This window comes from Trachypithecus francoisi, unplaced genomic scaffold, assembly GCF_009764315.1.
Source record: "Trachypithecus francoisi isolate TF-2019V2 unplaced genomic scaffold, Tfra_2.0 Lachesis_group16, whole genome shotgun sequence".
In the NCBI taxonomy this organism is placed as follows: domain Eukaryota; kingdom Metazoa; phylum Chordata; class Mammalia; order Primates; family Cercopithecidae; genus Trachypithecus; species Trachypithecus francoisi.
This window is the reverse complement of record NW_022681461.1, coordinates 73701725-73717501: the sequence shown is the minus strand read 5'-3', so window position 1 is coordinate 73717501 and position 15777 is coordinate 73701725. Positions and strand designations below refer to the sequence as shown.

Genomic DNA, 15777 nt, shown 5'->3' with positions numbered 1-15777 from the left:
GTAGTTAATACCAGTTTTATTTTGAAGACAATCTGTTAACAGGTTAGAATGTGAATTTGTATTTTGCAGGATCAAGGACTTAGCAGACAATTCTCTAATTTTAGGCACAGAATAATGATGGAGGTGCTTATCAAGTGATTAGAGGGCAATTTATTCCCAAAGAAATACTGAGTTTTTCCTGTTACCCTGTCTATATCCTTAGAACAAATATAGGGATAAAAAAATTGAGAAGGCTGGGCACAGTGGCTCACCCCTGTAATCCCAGTGCTTCATACTGTAATCTGAGAGGGGAGGATCACTTGAGCCCAGGAGTTCAAGAGTAGCCTAAGGAACAAAGTGAGACCCACTTTCTACACAAAGTAAAAAACTTAGCCAGGCACACACCTGTAGTCCCACCTACTTGGGAGCCTGAGGCAGAAGGAAGGCTTGAGCCCAGGAGCTGGAGGCTGCTTCAGCCTGGGCAACGTTGTGAGACTCTGTCTCAAAACAAATAAAACAAAAACAGAAAGAAAAATTGAAAAATAGACATATGAATCTGCTAGGAACATTAGAATCATTAACTTTTCTGGTTTCTTTACACTAGTAGAATTGGAAACTCTACATAGAACCCAGTGGCTCCAGAATGTGGTAATTCCAGCAAAATTATTACTAGTTTTACCACTTCAGTATAAATTCTTTTGATAAAAACACATAAAGTGATGAATTCCCATTACAGGTTGAAACAGACAACAGAAAAAAAGCTTTGATGTAGAAACAATAAGACTACAAATAGGTCTATCACTCCTAACTATACCTAACCTGGCAATCCAGTTCAATTATCACAAATGTTAGACATTAAATATTGGGCACAGCTTGTTTGACGATGTCCTCTTATTTGTACAATTGTCCTTTAAGTAATGGCATTTGTCTTAGAAATATATGGCTATTTATCTCTAAGAGTAAAAAGGAGAAATTATGGCAGGGTCTACATTCCTACATATTCACAACTAGCTGTAGGATAGTTATGGCCATATGTATTCTGAGAAGTGCCTCAGAGAGGCCTCATAATCCATTTTTGGGGATTCCTATTGAAGGCAAGAGTCCAAAAGTATTGTGTTTAATTTGTGGATTTAAGCCGACATTTCTACTACATTACACATTTCTAAAAGGTAAGTCACCATGTGCTTAACTCTGTATTTTTCCCAACACCTAGCTCAAGCGCTGGTACAATCAGTACTTGGTGAACTGAATGAATAAAACAGTGCTATGGGGCTGAATTTTGTGTCCCCCCACCCCAAATTCCTGCGTTGAAGTCCTAATACCCAGAATCGCAGAATGTAACTATATTCCAAGACAGACTCTTTAAAGAATTAGAGCAAAATGAGATAATATGAGTGAGCCCTAATCTTTGACTGATGTCCTTATAAGAAGAGATTAGGACAGAGACACACTCAGAAGAACTTGCAGAAGGCACAAGGAAAAGACAGCTATCGACAAACCAAGGAAAGGCACTGGAAGAAATCAACACTGCTGACACCTTGATCATGTCCTGCGAGTCTCCAGAACTGTGAGAAACTCATTTCTGCTGTCTAAGCTACCCAGTCTGTGGGACTTTTTTATGGCAGTCCTAGCAAACTCATACAAACAGTAACTACATTTTTTGTTAGTTTTTTCAAATTTAAAATGCAAAATGACATTTAAAAATTTTTCAGAAGTAGATAAGGCATTTTTACCCTTCATCAGAAACACTCTCACCACTTACTCAATGTCTTTAAGTTGCAGTGACGTATCATCACGTGGCTCTCAGGAGAAAACATAAGCACTCCAATACTGTGTACAGAACTTCAAGATTATAACCTTAGCAGCACTCGGTAGCATGAAACTGCAACACCTGGATGCAATTAGAGGGCACTGGAGCAAGTCACAGAGACCTGGGCTTCCTTGCTGTTAATTGGAAATTGAACTAGGTGGTCTCTTGGGTCACTGCATGACTCTTAATGATAGTTATAACCCCTCTGCTGAGTAAATAAGCATTTCACAGTCAATCGAGTTTATAAAGGCCTCATTTAGTCATAGTTATCTTTTCCTGATAAAAATGCCTCATGCGAAAATACATACATATTTATTTTTCTAGTAGTATTTATGGAGACCACAGATTTTACAGGTAAAAGCCAGCAAAGATTAGTAGTGATTACCTAATTTTCTATTCTATTCAAAATAAATTCCCACTTCCGAGCTAAAATATACAACGAATGCTAAGTCCAGACTTCTGCAATCCAACAATTCTTTAAAGATGTGAGAAGTAAAATGTTTGTCTAAGGAAAAGGAAGGTAGCATCAGCTGGTATCTGTGTCACCTTTTTAAAAGGGACACAAACTTGGTTTGAGATCACACCTTGTGTCTCAAAGTGTATGTATACTAATGTCATAGGGAAGCCAACTACTGAACAAAACTGGAAATAGTGTTCCAACTGTAGTTTGGCACTGCAAATATGGTGAGAAAGAGAGAAAGAAAAAGGAGAGTGAGTGTGCAAGCAAGAAAGCATGCTAACATGCCCCGGCATTACAGGGCGGTGCCAGAGAAGGTGCGTCATAAAAAGATTAGGAAAGCACTTTGCTCCTCAAAATGAGAATTATTCCTAAATGAAGACAGAGACAGTTAGTAGATTTTGTGTTTTTCCCAAACACTGTTTGTGCTCGCTATTCTCTAACCATGACACGTTTAGATGGATGGCTATGGAAAAGAAAAGAAAATAGGACATCATTAGAATTACAGGTAAGACAAGGGGAAACCCAAAGTACAGACAAGAACACAGAAAAATTTTAAGAGAGTACAGATGTCATGACATTTATTAAAAGGCATGCTACAATGCTATATTTGTTAGGAAAAGAGATTAGAGATATCAAGTAATAGCAAATATACAAACTGAACGAAAATGGAATATACTGTAGTGTACAGAAGCTTGAATTAACCATGCACTACGCATTTAGAAAATATGTTTTTTAATATTTTATCTTCTCTTTGCATTTATAACATAATTCACTTCAACAATCACAGAATCCTTTTTTTCCAATGCCACAAACTCTGTTACAAATGAAAGCTGGTACTGCTGCTTATCCAAAATATACAAGACAATTGATGTTTTATATAAAAACCACTTTGTAAGTTCACTTGTTCCCAAAAACCTTTTTTTTCTTTTTTGGCCTTGTTTAAAAAAAAATGTTGTTACAAATATTTACAGCATTTTCTTCTGTTAGATGAACATTCTTACAAACTGAAAAGGGGAACTTTGATGAACAGACCATGTAAAACACCAGACAATGTCAGAGGCTCCTAGCTGTGCTATTTTTTTTTTTTTCCTTAGATACAGTACTGGAAATGCCCATCAAACTCATCATCCTAATCCATTCTGTTCACACTGTAACTCCCATTTTCTCTAAGTAGTCTATTCAACAGTAGGCAACAGAAAGTAAAGGCCGCTCTGCACTGGGTCTTCTTTCAGAAAGGAGCTTGGGGAAAATGCAAAATGCTTCACAGAGAGGAGTTAAAACCACAACAGTCAGTCTTTGGTCAGAGCAATGAGGTGACATTTTGATGCAAAACTTTGCTTGGTCAGCAATCTTTATAATTGGTACTTTCTGGATATGGGATGAATTTTTAAAAGATCTAGGAAACAATGGTAAGGGGAAAAAAAGGCCAGAGTATGATTTTTTTTTTAATGGCATCAAAAAATTAGCTATTTAAATATTTGTTATTACAACTACTACATAGATCCAAGAAGTGAAAATAACACAACAACAAATCAGTTGACGATGCTGATTTAAGCATGCCTTAGGCATCTTTCAATTATGACTATGATCACCAAGGTCACTGGACCAGACAAATATCCCTGTTCTCTGGAACATATGCCTCAGGTTACAAAAACTAAGGAAACTACCACAAAGATTTCAAGCAGCTCTATTCTTGGACCTGCACGATGCTCTATAATGAATATTATGTGATAAAGGCAAAAGTGTAACTGAGACTTCATTTCTACAGTTACGATTCTTTGCTTGGATAGGTGGTGGGATGACATTCTTTTAAAACTATATAGTACATATTTCCTGAAAACCAGAATACTGATACTACTTTAGTCTCAAATAGGAAGAAAAGGTCAATTAAGACTACTGAAGAAGGCACATAAACTTTGGTCCTGTTTTTTTCTCCCACTATAAAACCCTTCAAACTAAGATTTTAATATTTTCTATATTTTAAACCACTCACAACTAGCTGTTAAAATTTGCTCTGAAAAAAGACTGCTAATAGTCTTGTAGATAACAACACAACTCTTTTAAAAGACAGCTGAGTTATATTTTCAAATTTTGTGCAATCTAAGTTGTATTTCTTTTAGCACAATAGTAGAGTATTTTAAGTCTGGCAGTTTTATTCTTGTTAACAACAGATCAAGACAAAGGAAAGGTTAAGAAAAATGCTTTATGCATCATCATGCTGTCTCTTCTTGGTTTTAAAAATAGCAGTACACACATTAGGTTTTCTAAGAGATAGGTGGGGAAAAACACATGTACTTTTGAGTTTGTCATTTTTTCGTCCAAAAATATCTCGTGGGAACAGAAGAGAAACTGCATGACAAAATGCTAAACATATAAGCATTGCTGACTGATGGCATGGAGACACTGAAAAGAACAGAGAGCCAGGCGTGATGGTTCATGCCTGTAATCCCAGCACTATGGGGAGGTGGAGGCAGGAGAATCACTTGAGCCCAGCGGTTGGAGACCAGTCTGGGCAACATAGCGGGACCCCAAAAAATAAAATAAAAAGAAATTAAACAGAGGCGTTCATAGGAACCACTTCTCATCAACTAAAGCAGAACCCATGATCATCATACTAGCTGGAACCAAAGAAGGCCTTGCTCTTATAAGGAAACAGGCAGGCAGAAACGGTATCTCCAAAAACTGAGCTTGGCAACTTTTAACGGCAAATCAGAAACATTACTTCAAATAACTGATTACAATATTTAGTCTTAAAGGATTTATGACATTCTGTAAGAGCTACTGAGTAATTCTGATACTCTCCAGTAAGTATCAGTTAAGATACTGGGTCATTCTTCTATTTGTATGTTACACAAAGCACATTTTATTGCTATGCAAATTATTCAAATCTCAAAGTAAATCATTTTGGTGTAATTTGCTACTGTTAAATATGTACTGCTATTTTTTAAAGTCCTGAATATATATACTTTGTGTAGAAGTCAAGATACCTTGAAAAGTGATGACAATACTCCTTAAAAATAAAGTAAATAAACTTAAAAACAGGATCCTATGGTAGATCAACAGAGAAAAATTAACCATTGCTGGAAGATACTGAATAAATGCATGCCAAAACAGAAATACACAGATCTAGTTTTTCCACCATCCTGATTTTTAATCTTTTTTTACAAAAACTATGCCAACACAAATACTGTAGACCTCTATAATTCAAACAGCAAATAGCTTAATATGGACAACATCCATGTGCTACAGCTAATTTTAGACACAAACTGATGGTTTCAAACATGCTATTTTAAAACAAGAACACCCCACATCTCCAAATCTTAATTTGGTTAATTTTGTCAATAAATTAAAATGTATGTAATGTGCATATGTATATACAACTATAGAAGAGTGTACTTATGTATATACACTTATCTACACACACATTCACACACACACACAAACACACCCCTACACAAATCCCTGAAAAGGATTCAAATGTTCTCTCTCAGACTTAAAAGGCCATTCCCTACTTCAAAATTACATTCAACATCACTATGATCTCCCTTCTGTTATTAGCAACTTTGCTACACTTATGCTGAATGTTATGAGAATCATGAATTAATAAATTACACAGTAATTCCTAACTTAAAGTAAATGAAATAATCCAATTTAACATGGCACTGAAAATTATAATAGTGCCTGTGTGGAACGAAAAAAAAAAAAAGCAAATTTTGGGAGATTTTGCAAAGAAATTTTTTTCTTCCTTCATATACCCCTTGTGTCTAGGTAAAAATTTATTTCGTAAGTAAAAAAACAAAAAAAACCCCCACAACTACACACATGATTATATCTATCTATTGAGCTAAACCGATCCATTTGAAAAGTCTTAACTTAGTATCCTTCCTTTCTATTCTACCAACTAAGTGTTGCTCAGTGGTGAGTGAACTCTGCTTTTTAAACCATCTGTATCATCTCTTGCAGTCTCTATTTTTCGGTAAAATTTCTTCTGTAAAAACCTCCCTATGTTCAAATTAATCACTAGAATATAGCAAAGAGATTGAGATTTTCTTAATTTTTACTTTTTAGAGAAGGGGTTGCACTATGTTCCACGGCTGGAGTGGAGTGGCTATTCACAAATGTGATCATAGCACACTGCAGCCTCCAGCTCCTGAGCTCAAGTGATCCTCTTGCCTGTAGCCTCCTGCCTACAGGCTCAGCCTGTAGCTGGGACTACAGGCGCACACCACCATGCCCAGCAAGATGTTCTTTACTCTTTTAAAAGTTGAGATGAGACACTTTCATAATCTGAAAAGTGTAAAAGGGGTAAACAAAAAATGACCCTTTTGACTACTTCTGCTTTAAAAAATTCTGATCAAGAATTGAAGGAATAATAGCAGTTTCTTATTAAAAAGAAACCATTTTACATTATACAATCACCGAAGGAACATTAAAATGTACTCTTACATTCAACAAAAAAGAGAGGGACAGAGCATGAGAAATAACCCACCTTCTCATACTCCAAATATGTGGGCACTCAGTAATGAAGTCACATTAACAAAGAAAAGCAAGTTCTCGCTTGAGGACTGAGAAAGACCAAGTAATCCTGAGACAAATTCTGATGGGTGATAAAGATGAAACTGAGATTGCACTCTACAGCCCCAAATTGATATGCAATAACCCCTATCAGTCACAATGTAAAGAGGCCTACAGGTGTGCACTGAATTATTCCCAAAACCATTCACCCCCCACACCATCTTTGCACCAAGCACCAAAAATTTGATAAAAACTATTACTTATTGAAAACCACTTAAAATTGCAATGAAAAAAATGTTAAATCCTTACCAAAACAGAGAAAGGAAAAATAAAATGCTTACCAAGCCCACAATATAGTTTTCCAGATATTTAAACTCTAACCTATTGTATCTTAAGCACATAATAAGGCACATAATAAGAAATTAAGTAAATACACAGTAATTCTGAGTATTAGAGATTATAGTGGTACAAAAAACCCTTGAGATTAATTTTTTTCTAAAAGAAGACCTTACCAAAAATAACTTTTAAAAAATCTGTCAAACCATATGATAGACCTGAATATTTTCCGTAAGACTGTAAACTTTTTTCTGAAAACAATTATAAAAAAGTAGTTTATAAGTAGGATTATTTTTCTTTAAAATTTTCCAAGATCATATTACTTGACAAAGAAGTGTCATTTTGAAATTTAAAACATGATTTTTTCCTAATAAAATTATTAGTTATTCTGACATCTTCTTAACAGATCCTAGTTGGATTCCACTTAATTTCCCTGGGGACAGCTGAGACACTGCATTTTTCCAAATAGTCTTAAAAAGTTAAAGATAGACATAATTTAAAGGAGTGTCTTACAGTGAAAAAAAGAAATCATTCAAAGAAAACATGCAGGTTTATAAATCTGCTTCCAACACAACTCAATGTGTTTATGCATAATAACCATCAATATATGGCAAAGATCTGATGTACTTTATAAGTGAATATAATTTCCTACAAGAGTCAGACTTCTGATTCAAAGTTATTAAAACTTGGTCATAAGTGATTTAAGTTACTTACATCAAGTAATTTTAGAAATCTGTATTTAAATTTTTTTTTAAGTACAAATGAGTTTAGAAATGTTGTATAAGGCTGACCTGGACCCAAACTAAAACAAAGTTAATCCTCTTCAAATCTAATTTAATATAGGGAATAAAATCATTGAAAAAAAAACAACCTTTTTCCTGATTTTCTTTTTCCTGAAGGTTATTTTCATAGAAACCATGGTAAAAAGGGAAACGAAACCTTTGACTGGCAAGGGGGAATATAGAAAAAAAGAACATCCCTTGATTTTTAAAATATACTTGAATATCAAACTCAGAAAGAGTTATTTTTGTCAAAGAGGCAAAATTGGTCTTGAGCTGCTTCAGTCTATGTCTGAAGGTTTTACTGAAATTATGGTCCAGTTTTAGGAGAAAAATTCACAGAAAAGTCAGATTGTAGATTTTGAGAAGGAAACTCTGAGGTGGTGATTTTCTCCAAGGTCATGGTTATGAAGCTCAATGAGGGCCTGAATTGCTTCTTCCACAGATCCCAACTGAATGAGCGCCATTTTGCGATCTTTCCTGAAAATGGTATAAGAAATACAGAAAGTATTTAGAATGAATTTTGCTTCCAAACTCCTTCCCCCATCAGAAGACTTCACTGAACTACCTTTAAAATTTGCATACCATATTAAATAATTTTAATGTATTTCTTGAAAGCAAAGACTTACTGAAAGAATTTAAAAGCCTTCACTGAACATCCAGCTTCTATGAAAAGGTTCTTCAGATCATCCACTGTAACAGAAGGGCTGTGAAAACATCAGAGGGAGTCAACTACCTGGGCCCCATTCTCAAGTGAAGCAGATTAACTCTTGCAATCATCAAATCTCTCAAGTACATTTCAAACAGAATTACTAAACCATATGACAAAGATTGATTTGGAAGTTCCCTGAAAGATGTTCAAAAACTGACATGTATCCTTAAGTAATGGAATTTTGTCTCAATCCTTGCAGAAGACATGCGCAGGTATATAAAGGGCAAGAAAAATCTTTCTATATTCTTTTTTCTTTTAAATGTAGCTGAGCCTGGAATCTATATTTATTCTTATTAGTCATACCACTGGCTTCAGTAATCAACTGTAGTACTTCCAAAGTTTCCCAGCTCTGACTTGTCTGCTATAGTCTGGAGTTCCACATTTTCAACTGTTTGCAGGGTAATTCTGAATGTATGTGGCTGCCAGGTTCTAAGGAGGCCCCCAATTATTCTTGCCTGCTTATATTCATGCCCTTGTTTATTCCCCTCCCATAGAAAACAGAGGATACATCCTCTGTAAACACTTAGGATACTGTAGAAATGACAATGTGTGACTTCTGAAGCCAAGAGACATTGTGGTTTCCACTATGTCCTCTCCTGAATCATCAGCTTTGGAAGGACACCATCAAGACATTATGGAAAAGTCCTCATGACAAGGAACTGGGGCCTTTGGTCAACAAATAGGGACATGACTAAGCCATTCTGGAAATGGATCCTCTACCTCCAGATGACCACATCCTTGCCTCGTATCTTGATTGCAACCTTATGACAGACTCAGCCAAAGCCACCTAGCTAAGCCACTTCTAGATTCCTGACTCGCAGTAACAGTATGAGATAATACACATTTACTACTGCGTTAAGTTGTTAAGTTTGGGGTGATGTGTTACACAGCCATACATAACTAATATAGTGGTCTATCACATGACAGTCAACTGACTAAAAGTAGATTCATCTCACAACTGCCAACGAGGACAGTATAGCAGAACAATCATTAGCTCTGTAGGAAGACAGACCTGAGTTCACGTTCTATTCCTCACTCACTTGTATATCACTTTGAGTAAATTATTTAATCTAAATCTCAGTTTCATTAATACAATGAAAATACTGGCCTTACTTCAAAGGTTATTATGGATAATAATGCCAACAACAACATGGAATAGTGGATACCAGGAGCTGGGAGTTAGGAGGAAAAGGGTGGTTACTGCTTAATGGGTACAGAGTTTCAGTTTGGGATGATGAAAAGGTTCTACAGAGGGACAGAGGTGACAGTTGCAAAATAATGTGCAAAGTACTTAATGTGAATGTATACTGGACTGTACACTTAAAAATAGTTAAAACTGTAATTTTTACATTACGTGTATTTTATCACAATGTTTTTTAAAAAAGGTTGTTATGGAGATTAAATGAGGCAACATGTGTAAAGCACCAGTACAGTACCCAGAACTTGAAAGAATATTAATATCCTTTCCTCTTCTTCCTACATGTCCTCTGTAGGTTGCAACTAGAGTCCAGCTCCTGCGTGATGTGATATATTTAAAAAGCTAACAACGAAGCTGGGCACAGTGGTTCATGTCTCTAATCCCAACACTGTGGGAGGCAGATTGCTTGAGCTCAGGAGTTAAGAGATCTGCCTGGGCAGATGGTGAAACTGTTTCTACAAAAAAATACAAAAAATTAGCTGGGCATGCCTACACCTGTAGTTCCAGCTACTTGGAAAGCTGAGGTGGGAAGATCACTTGAGACTGGGAGGCAGAGGATGCAGTAAGCTGAGATCATACCACTGCACTACAGCCTGGGCAACAGAGGGAGACCCTGTCTCAAAAAAAATCTATTAATTAAAAAAAATTAAAAGCTAATGATGACAGGTGCCTGCCTCAGTATCTAATTGTTGTCCATTTACCCTACACTCCATAGTAACGAGCTGCTAAATTTCTTGGTCCATGTAATAATCTACTTTTTTTTTTTCCCCTTAACTCTACCAGTTTCCTGGCTGGTATGAGGTTTGATCCATTGCCCAACTTGGATTCAAGGTTTCTCCATGTAGCCTAACTGGAGACCAGTAGGGAGGGTGGATATTCACATTATTCTGAATAATTATTCTCTATTCCTATTCACTTCCCATTCTCATTCTCAATAATGTTCCAGACTTCAACCCTCTCTACACCTTCAAGTTTTTCAATTTTTACACACATACACACACATCCCCCGCAGCTTTTATCTCTTCTCCAAAGTTATTCCCCTTTATGTATTAGTTCAAATTATACAAAACTGCCGTTTTTTTGTTGTTGTTTTAACAATTTCCAAAGTCCATGAACAAAACTGCCATTTTCGTAGATTAAGGACTTCAACAATTAGGACAGAGATTGCCAAATATTTTCTTTAAAGGGCCAGACAGTAAATATCTTAGGCTGTATGGGCCATATTGTCTCTGCTGTAACTAATCAGTTTTGCTGCTGTAGCTCAAAAGCAGCCATAAATAACATGTAAGTGAATGAGTACAGCTATATTACATGAAACTTTATAAAAGGTGAAATTTGAATTTTATATAATTTTCTCGTATCACAAAATATTTTGCTTCCATTTTAAAATGTAAAAATCATTCTTAGCTCACAGGCCATACAAAAACAGCCATAGGCTACAGATTGTCAATCCCTGAGTTTGAAGATAACTAAAGCACACATACAACACTGGTTAATAAAGAGACCTGTACAGTGGCTACAGGAAAATAACTTTTAGCTTTTAAGTAATTAACATATCTATGGTTTTACAGCTTGTAGATAAAAAGTACAAAATCCATTTTTACCAAATTCTTAGATAAACAATTTATTTGATTTTGTTATATTGGTTAACATGAGAGTCATTACTTCTTCAAAGGGATGGACAAATATGTGCCAACGGAATACTTCTGCCTAAAATTATTTTTATGACCTTTTTATAACTGAAAAATAACTAGTTGTGAATTCTCCATTTGGAAATAAAATTTTAAAACAGGTATCTTTCTATTTTAGAGTGTAGGATTGGAGATAACCTTCTGAAGGCATGATGGTAAATAAAGACCAGGACAATTGCTAGGTTAGAACAATTTCAGAGGTTTTAACCTCTCCCAAATCACATACTGTAGATTATTAATCATCTAAGTGATTAATAACTTATTAGGTACATACGGAATGTTGGAAAGATGCAGAGTGGCTGATGGTGGAAAGATATTCTGGAAGTTTTTAGAGCCCGGCTTTTTAAAGCGATGCAAAGGACTATTGCTGAAATCCTTAGTCAGACCTTGGTCTTCTTGTCCCTCTCGAGGAAGCTGTACTGCTTGATGTTTGGAGAGTGTAGCACGAAGCACTTTCCCATAAAGTCTCTGACCACTTAGATGGTTCATTGCTAGCGCATGGGAAGAAAATTTTTAAAATTCGGGTATTAGGATAGATTTCTCAGTAATATCTGTCAACATTACCATAAATTATTTTTATGCAGTTATTTAAAACTGTATTGCCAGTTTGAGGGTGAAAAGGGTTTCAAAACCCAAAAACCCTTAAGGAAATACGTTAAATGACTTTATTTTACTGTAAGAAAAGCAATTTAAAACAAACAAAAAATATTTTCTGAGCAGAGTGCTATGAAGTTTCAGAGTGCCTAGAACACAGTAAGTATTCATGAAATGGTTACTGAATACATTAGTTTTGTTTCAAGCAAGGCATTTTCATAAGAAATTTTGAGTAAAACTTTACAGCTTTTTTAACAGTGAAGCCATTGAACCCTTTCTTGCATCATCATTACAACGTTTGCCCAAACTTTTAAGCCACTCAATGGTTACAGAAAACTTATTTTGGAAGGAAAAGAAATAAATAAAATAAATAAAACAAATCATGCTTATTAAACTTAATGGAAAAACGCTAGGGTCAAAGCTCTAGACATTAACAATATGTTCAAGTAGACAAATGAACTTCAGACTTAAAAGAGTAATGAATATTTTTTAATCTTAACATATAGACAGATGCTTTATGAAGGCATTATCACAAGGAGGTGTTCGTTTATAAAATCATATTCCTACTAGCTGTGTTTGTTTATTTTGAAGGAAAATTCACACACAAAAGGGGCAAGTTCGCATTATTATTAATTATTAATCATTACTACCTAGCTGAGCTTGATTTGCATCTGCCATCTGAACCAAGGCATTTTCTTTCTTATTAAACATAATCTTCACTCGATGTACATCACCATAGACTCCTAATTAAAACAAAACAAAATACTGTGTTTAATGTCTGATTGTGTTGTGTTTAATTAATTTTACTAATATACTTAAAGAAGGCATTTCTTATACTATATACTCTCCCTTGGCAATTCCATACATACACTTGCAAATTTTTATCTCTTCCAAGTTCCAGATCTATTATGTACTTACTCTTTTTCACTTGGACGACCCATAAACACTGTAAACTTATTACATCCCAAAATGATTCATCCCCCCTTTCCTCTCCCCACTCCCAGTATTCACTAAGGCTGTAGATAAATACCATCATTCACAGAGTTGCTCCAGTCAGATACCTGGGAGTCATCTTTTGACTTCTTCCTTTCCTCAAACCCTCACACCCACCCAATCAATCACCAGCACCCATTTATTCTGTGGTGTAAATCTCTCTCTCATTTTTCCACCTCTCCCAGTCCTCACTACCATCAAAGCTATCAACACCATTTCATACCGGGACTACCACAACCTAATTGATTCTAACTAATCTTATTACCCTCGATTTTTCTACCCTAGTGTTCCCCAAAGTGGGTCCCATATCCTAAAAGACGGGTAAAATGATTCACTGGGGTATGGAAAGATAATAATCCAACTCTATATTACTCTGTTTATATAAACCAATATAAAAAAAAGTTTTTGAATTTTTAATATATAGATAAAATTAAAGCCAACAGGTTTTAGTTGTCAATTCCAGTCTCACTTGATTTATTCATTCAGTGTATTACAATATATTTCAGTTTATGTGCTACAGAGTATCATCAATATTATAAAAATAAGATCTTTCAGCAGGGCACAGTGGCTCACACCTGTAATCCCAGCACTTTGGGAGGCCGAGGTGGGTGAATCACTTGAGGTCAGGAGTTCGAGACCAGCCTGGCCAACATGGTGAAACCTCGTCTCTACCAAAAAATACAAAACTTATCCAGGCATGGTGGCGCACACCTGCAGTCCCAGATACTCGGGAGGCTGAGGTGGGAAAAGTACTTGAACCTGGGAGGTGGAGGTTGCAGTGAGCCAAGATTATGCCACTGTACTCCAGCCTGGGTGACAGAAAGACTCTGTTTCCAAAAAAAAAAAAAAAAAAAAAGATCTTTCAATAGTTGCTAGCTGCATCATTATCATACTAACGGCACTTTAAAAATTTAAAACAGAGACATGTATTCCGAATTTGCTACCCTTCTCAGAAATAACTAGATGGTGACATAACTATCCTTTAAAAACTAAACATACACAATTTCTTTTACAAAATGTCGGTGTTTATTTTTTGTAGAGATGGGGTCCCACTATCTGGCCCAGGTTGGTCTCAAACAATCCAATCCTCCCGCCTTGGCCTCCCAAAATGTTGGGATTACAGGCATGAGCTACTGCACCCAGCTGTTTATTAAATGAGTGAGAAATTAACTACTTTTAGTATGAAATATGCTTTGGCTAGAAAAGAGTCATATTAAAATGTATTATTAATACATGATTTTATTACTGAAAATTACACACATCAATCATTAATAAAGAGTTTTATAGTGACTGCAAATGAGCATGAGGAATTTCTTTGGGGCAATGAAAATTTTCTAAAATTGGACTGTGGGATGGCCACACAACTGTGAATTTACTAAAAATCTTTGAGTTGTAAATCCAAAGCATGTAAACTGTATGGTTGCAAATTACATCTCAAAAAATTCCATTTAAAAAAACCTATCAGCCAGGTGCTGTGGCTTGCACTTATAATCCTAGCTACTCGGAAGGCTGAGGGAGGAGGACTGCTTGAGCCCAAGAGTTTGCGACTACAGTGAGCTATGATCACGCCTTTGCACTCCAGCCTGGGCAACAGAGTGAGACCCTGTCTCTAAAACTATCACATTCAAAAAATTTGGAAACAATTTTCTATCTTATTTTAAAAATCTTACAAATGAAGCATACCAGTGAATTTTAACTCTATTTGTTAGACATATTCAAATACAACAGTTTTCAAGATCCACTGATTTAAGAGGAAAAAATCTAACTTTTCTAGGTAAAACACGACAAACATTGGTGGATTACATGAAAAAATTAATGAAATAATTATTGAAGTACAGCAATAATGAAACCCCTGCATTTAGATTATATATCTTTATGATTTATCTTCTTCAGCTATGACAACCATTAAAATAAGTAGTAAAATAATCTACCCTTGGAATACTGAATCAAAATGAAAACAAGGATTTTTAATAATATCAAAGCATATTAAATCATACTGTTCATTATTAAATGTTAATCTTTTTATGGAAAAATAAACTCATTAATAAAAATCTTTAAAATAGTAAATATTGCTTATTTCATTGTTCTCGTATTTCCATGCTGTTAGAAAGTTTGGAGACTATTTTAAAAACCTGAATCGCATTATGCCACTCTCTTCCCTTAAAACTGTTCAATGGCTTCCGATTATTCTTAGGTAAAAGCCAAACTCCTTAACAAAGCTTTCAACAGCTCTTCACGATTTTGACCCTATGCAGCTGTCCACCTTCACCAGGTCTCTGTTACGCTCGCCTATGCTCACAACTGGGCTTCCTTCACTTCCATGTACCAGGACCCATCTCTCCCCTCTCCCCTCCTCTGTGAAGACACTGCCCCCACTTTCTGCCTGGCTGATTCTCACTCATGTTTAACAAGTCAGTTTAACTATCATTTCTATTGAGTCTCTCTGCTAGGTTAGGTCTCCCTGCATTACACTCCCTTTACAAAACCTCTCTTTCCCATATTATAAATCATCATTGTAATTACTTACTAAGTCTTAGTCACTGTTTTATCCTCAGTGTCAACACAATACTTGGCACATAGAAGTAATCAATAAATATTACTAAATAAATGAAATGTGCTCAATTCACACCTGTAGACAATATTAAAATAGCAAAAATGAACTTACCAAATAGGATAAAAAGCCCATGTGGTGTGATAAGCTGTAAAGGGT

General features: G+C 35.5%; 1 protein-coding gene across 11 annotated transcripts in view; it reads right to left on the bottom strand.

Annotated features, from left to right (window-relative positions):
• Positions 1–2964: 2964 nt before the first annotated feature.
• PTBP3 (polypyrimidine tract binding protein 3) overlaps positions 2965–15777 on the bottom strand; it is a 120872-nt gene continuing 108059 nt past the window's right edge. For 10 of the 11 annotated variants that reach the window (XM_033237808.1, XM_033237801.1, XM_033237810.1 and 7 more), the window contains 5 exons: positions 15733–15766; positions 12725–12817; positions 11755–11971; positions 8509–8586; positions 2965–8359 (listed from right to left, as the gene is read on the bottom strand). In XM_033237808.1, the coding sequence (XP_033093699.1) occupies positions 8227–8359; positions 8509–8586; positions 11755–11971; positions 12725–12817; positions 15733–15766 (555 nt within the window). In that variant the 3' untranslated portion in view covers positions 2965–8226. The remainder of the gene's footprint in view (positions 8360–8508; positions 8587–11754; positions 11972–12724; positions 12818–15732; positions 15767–15777) is intronic. The other variant, XM_033237811.1, reaches the window with a different exon arrangement.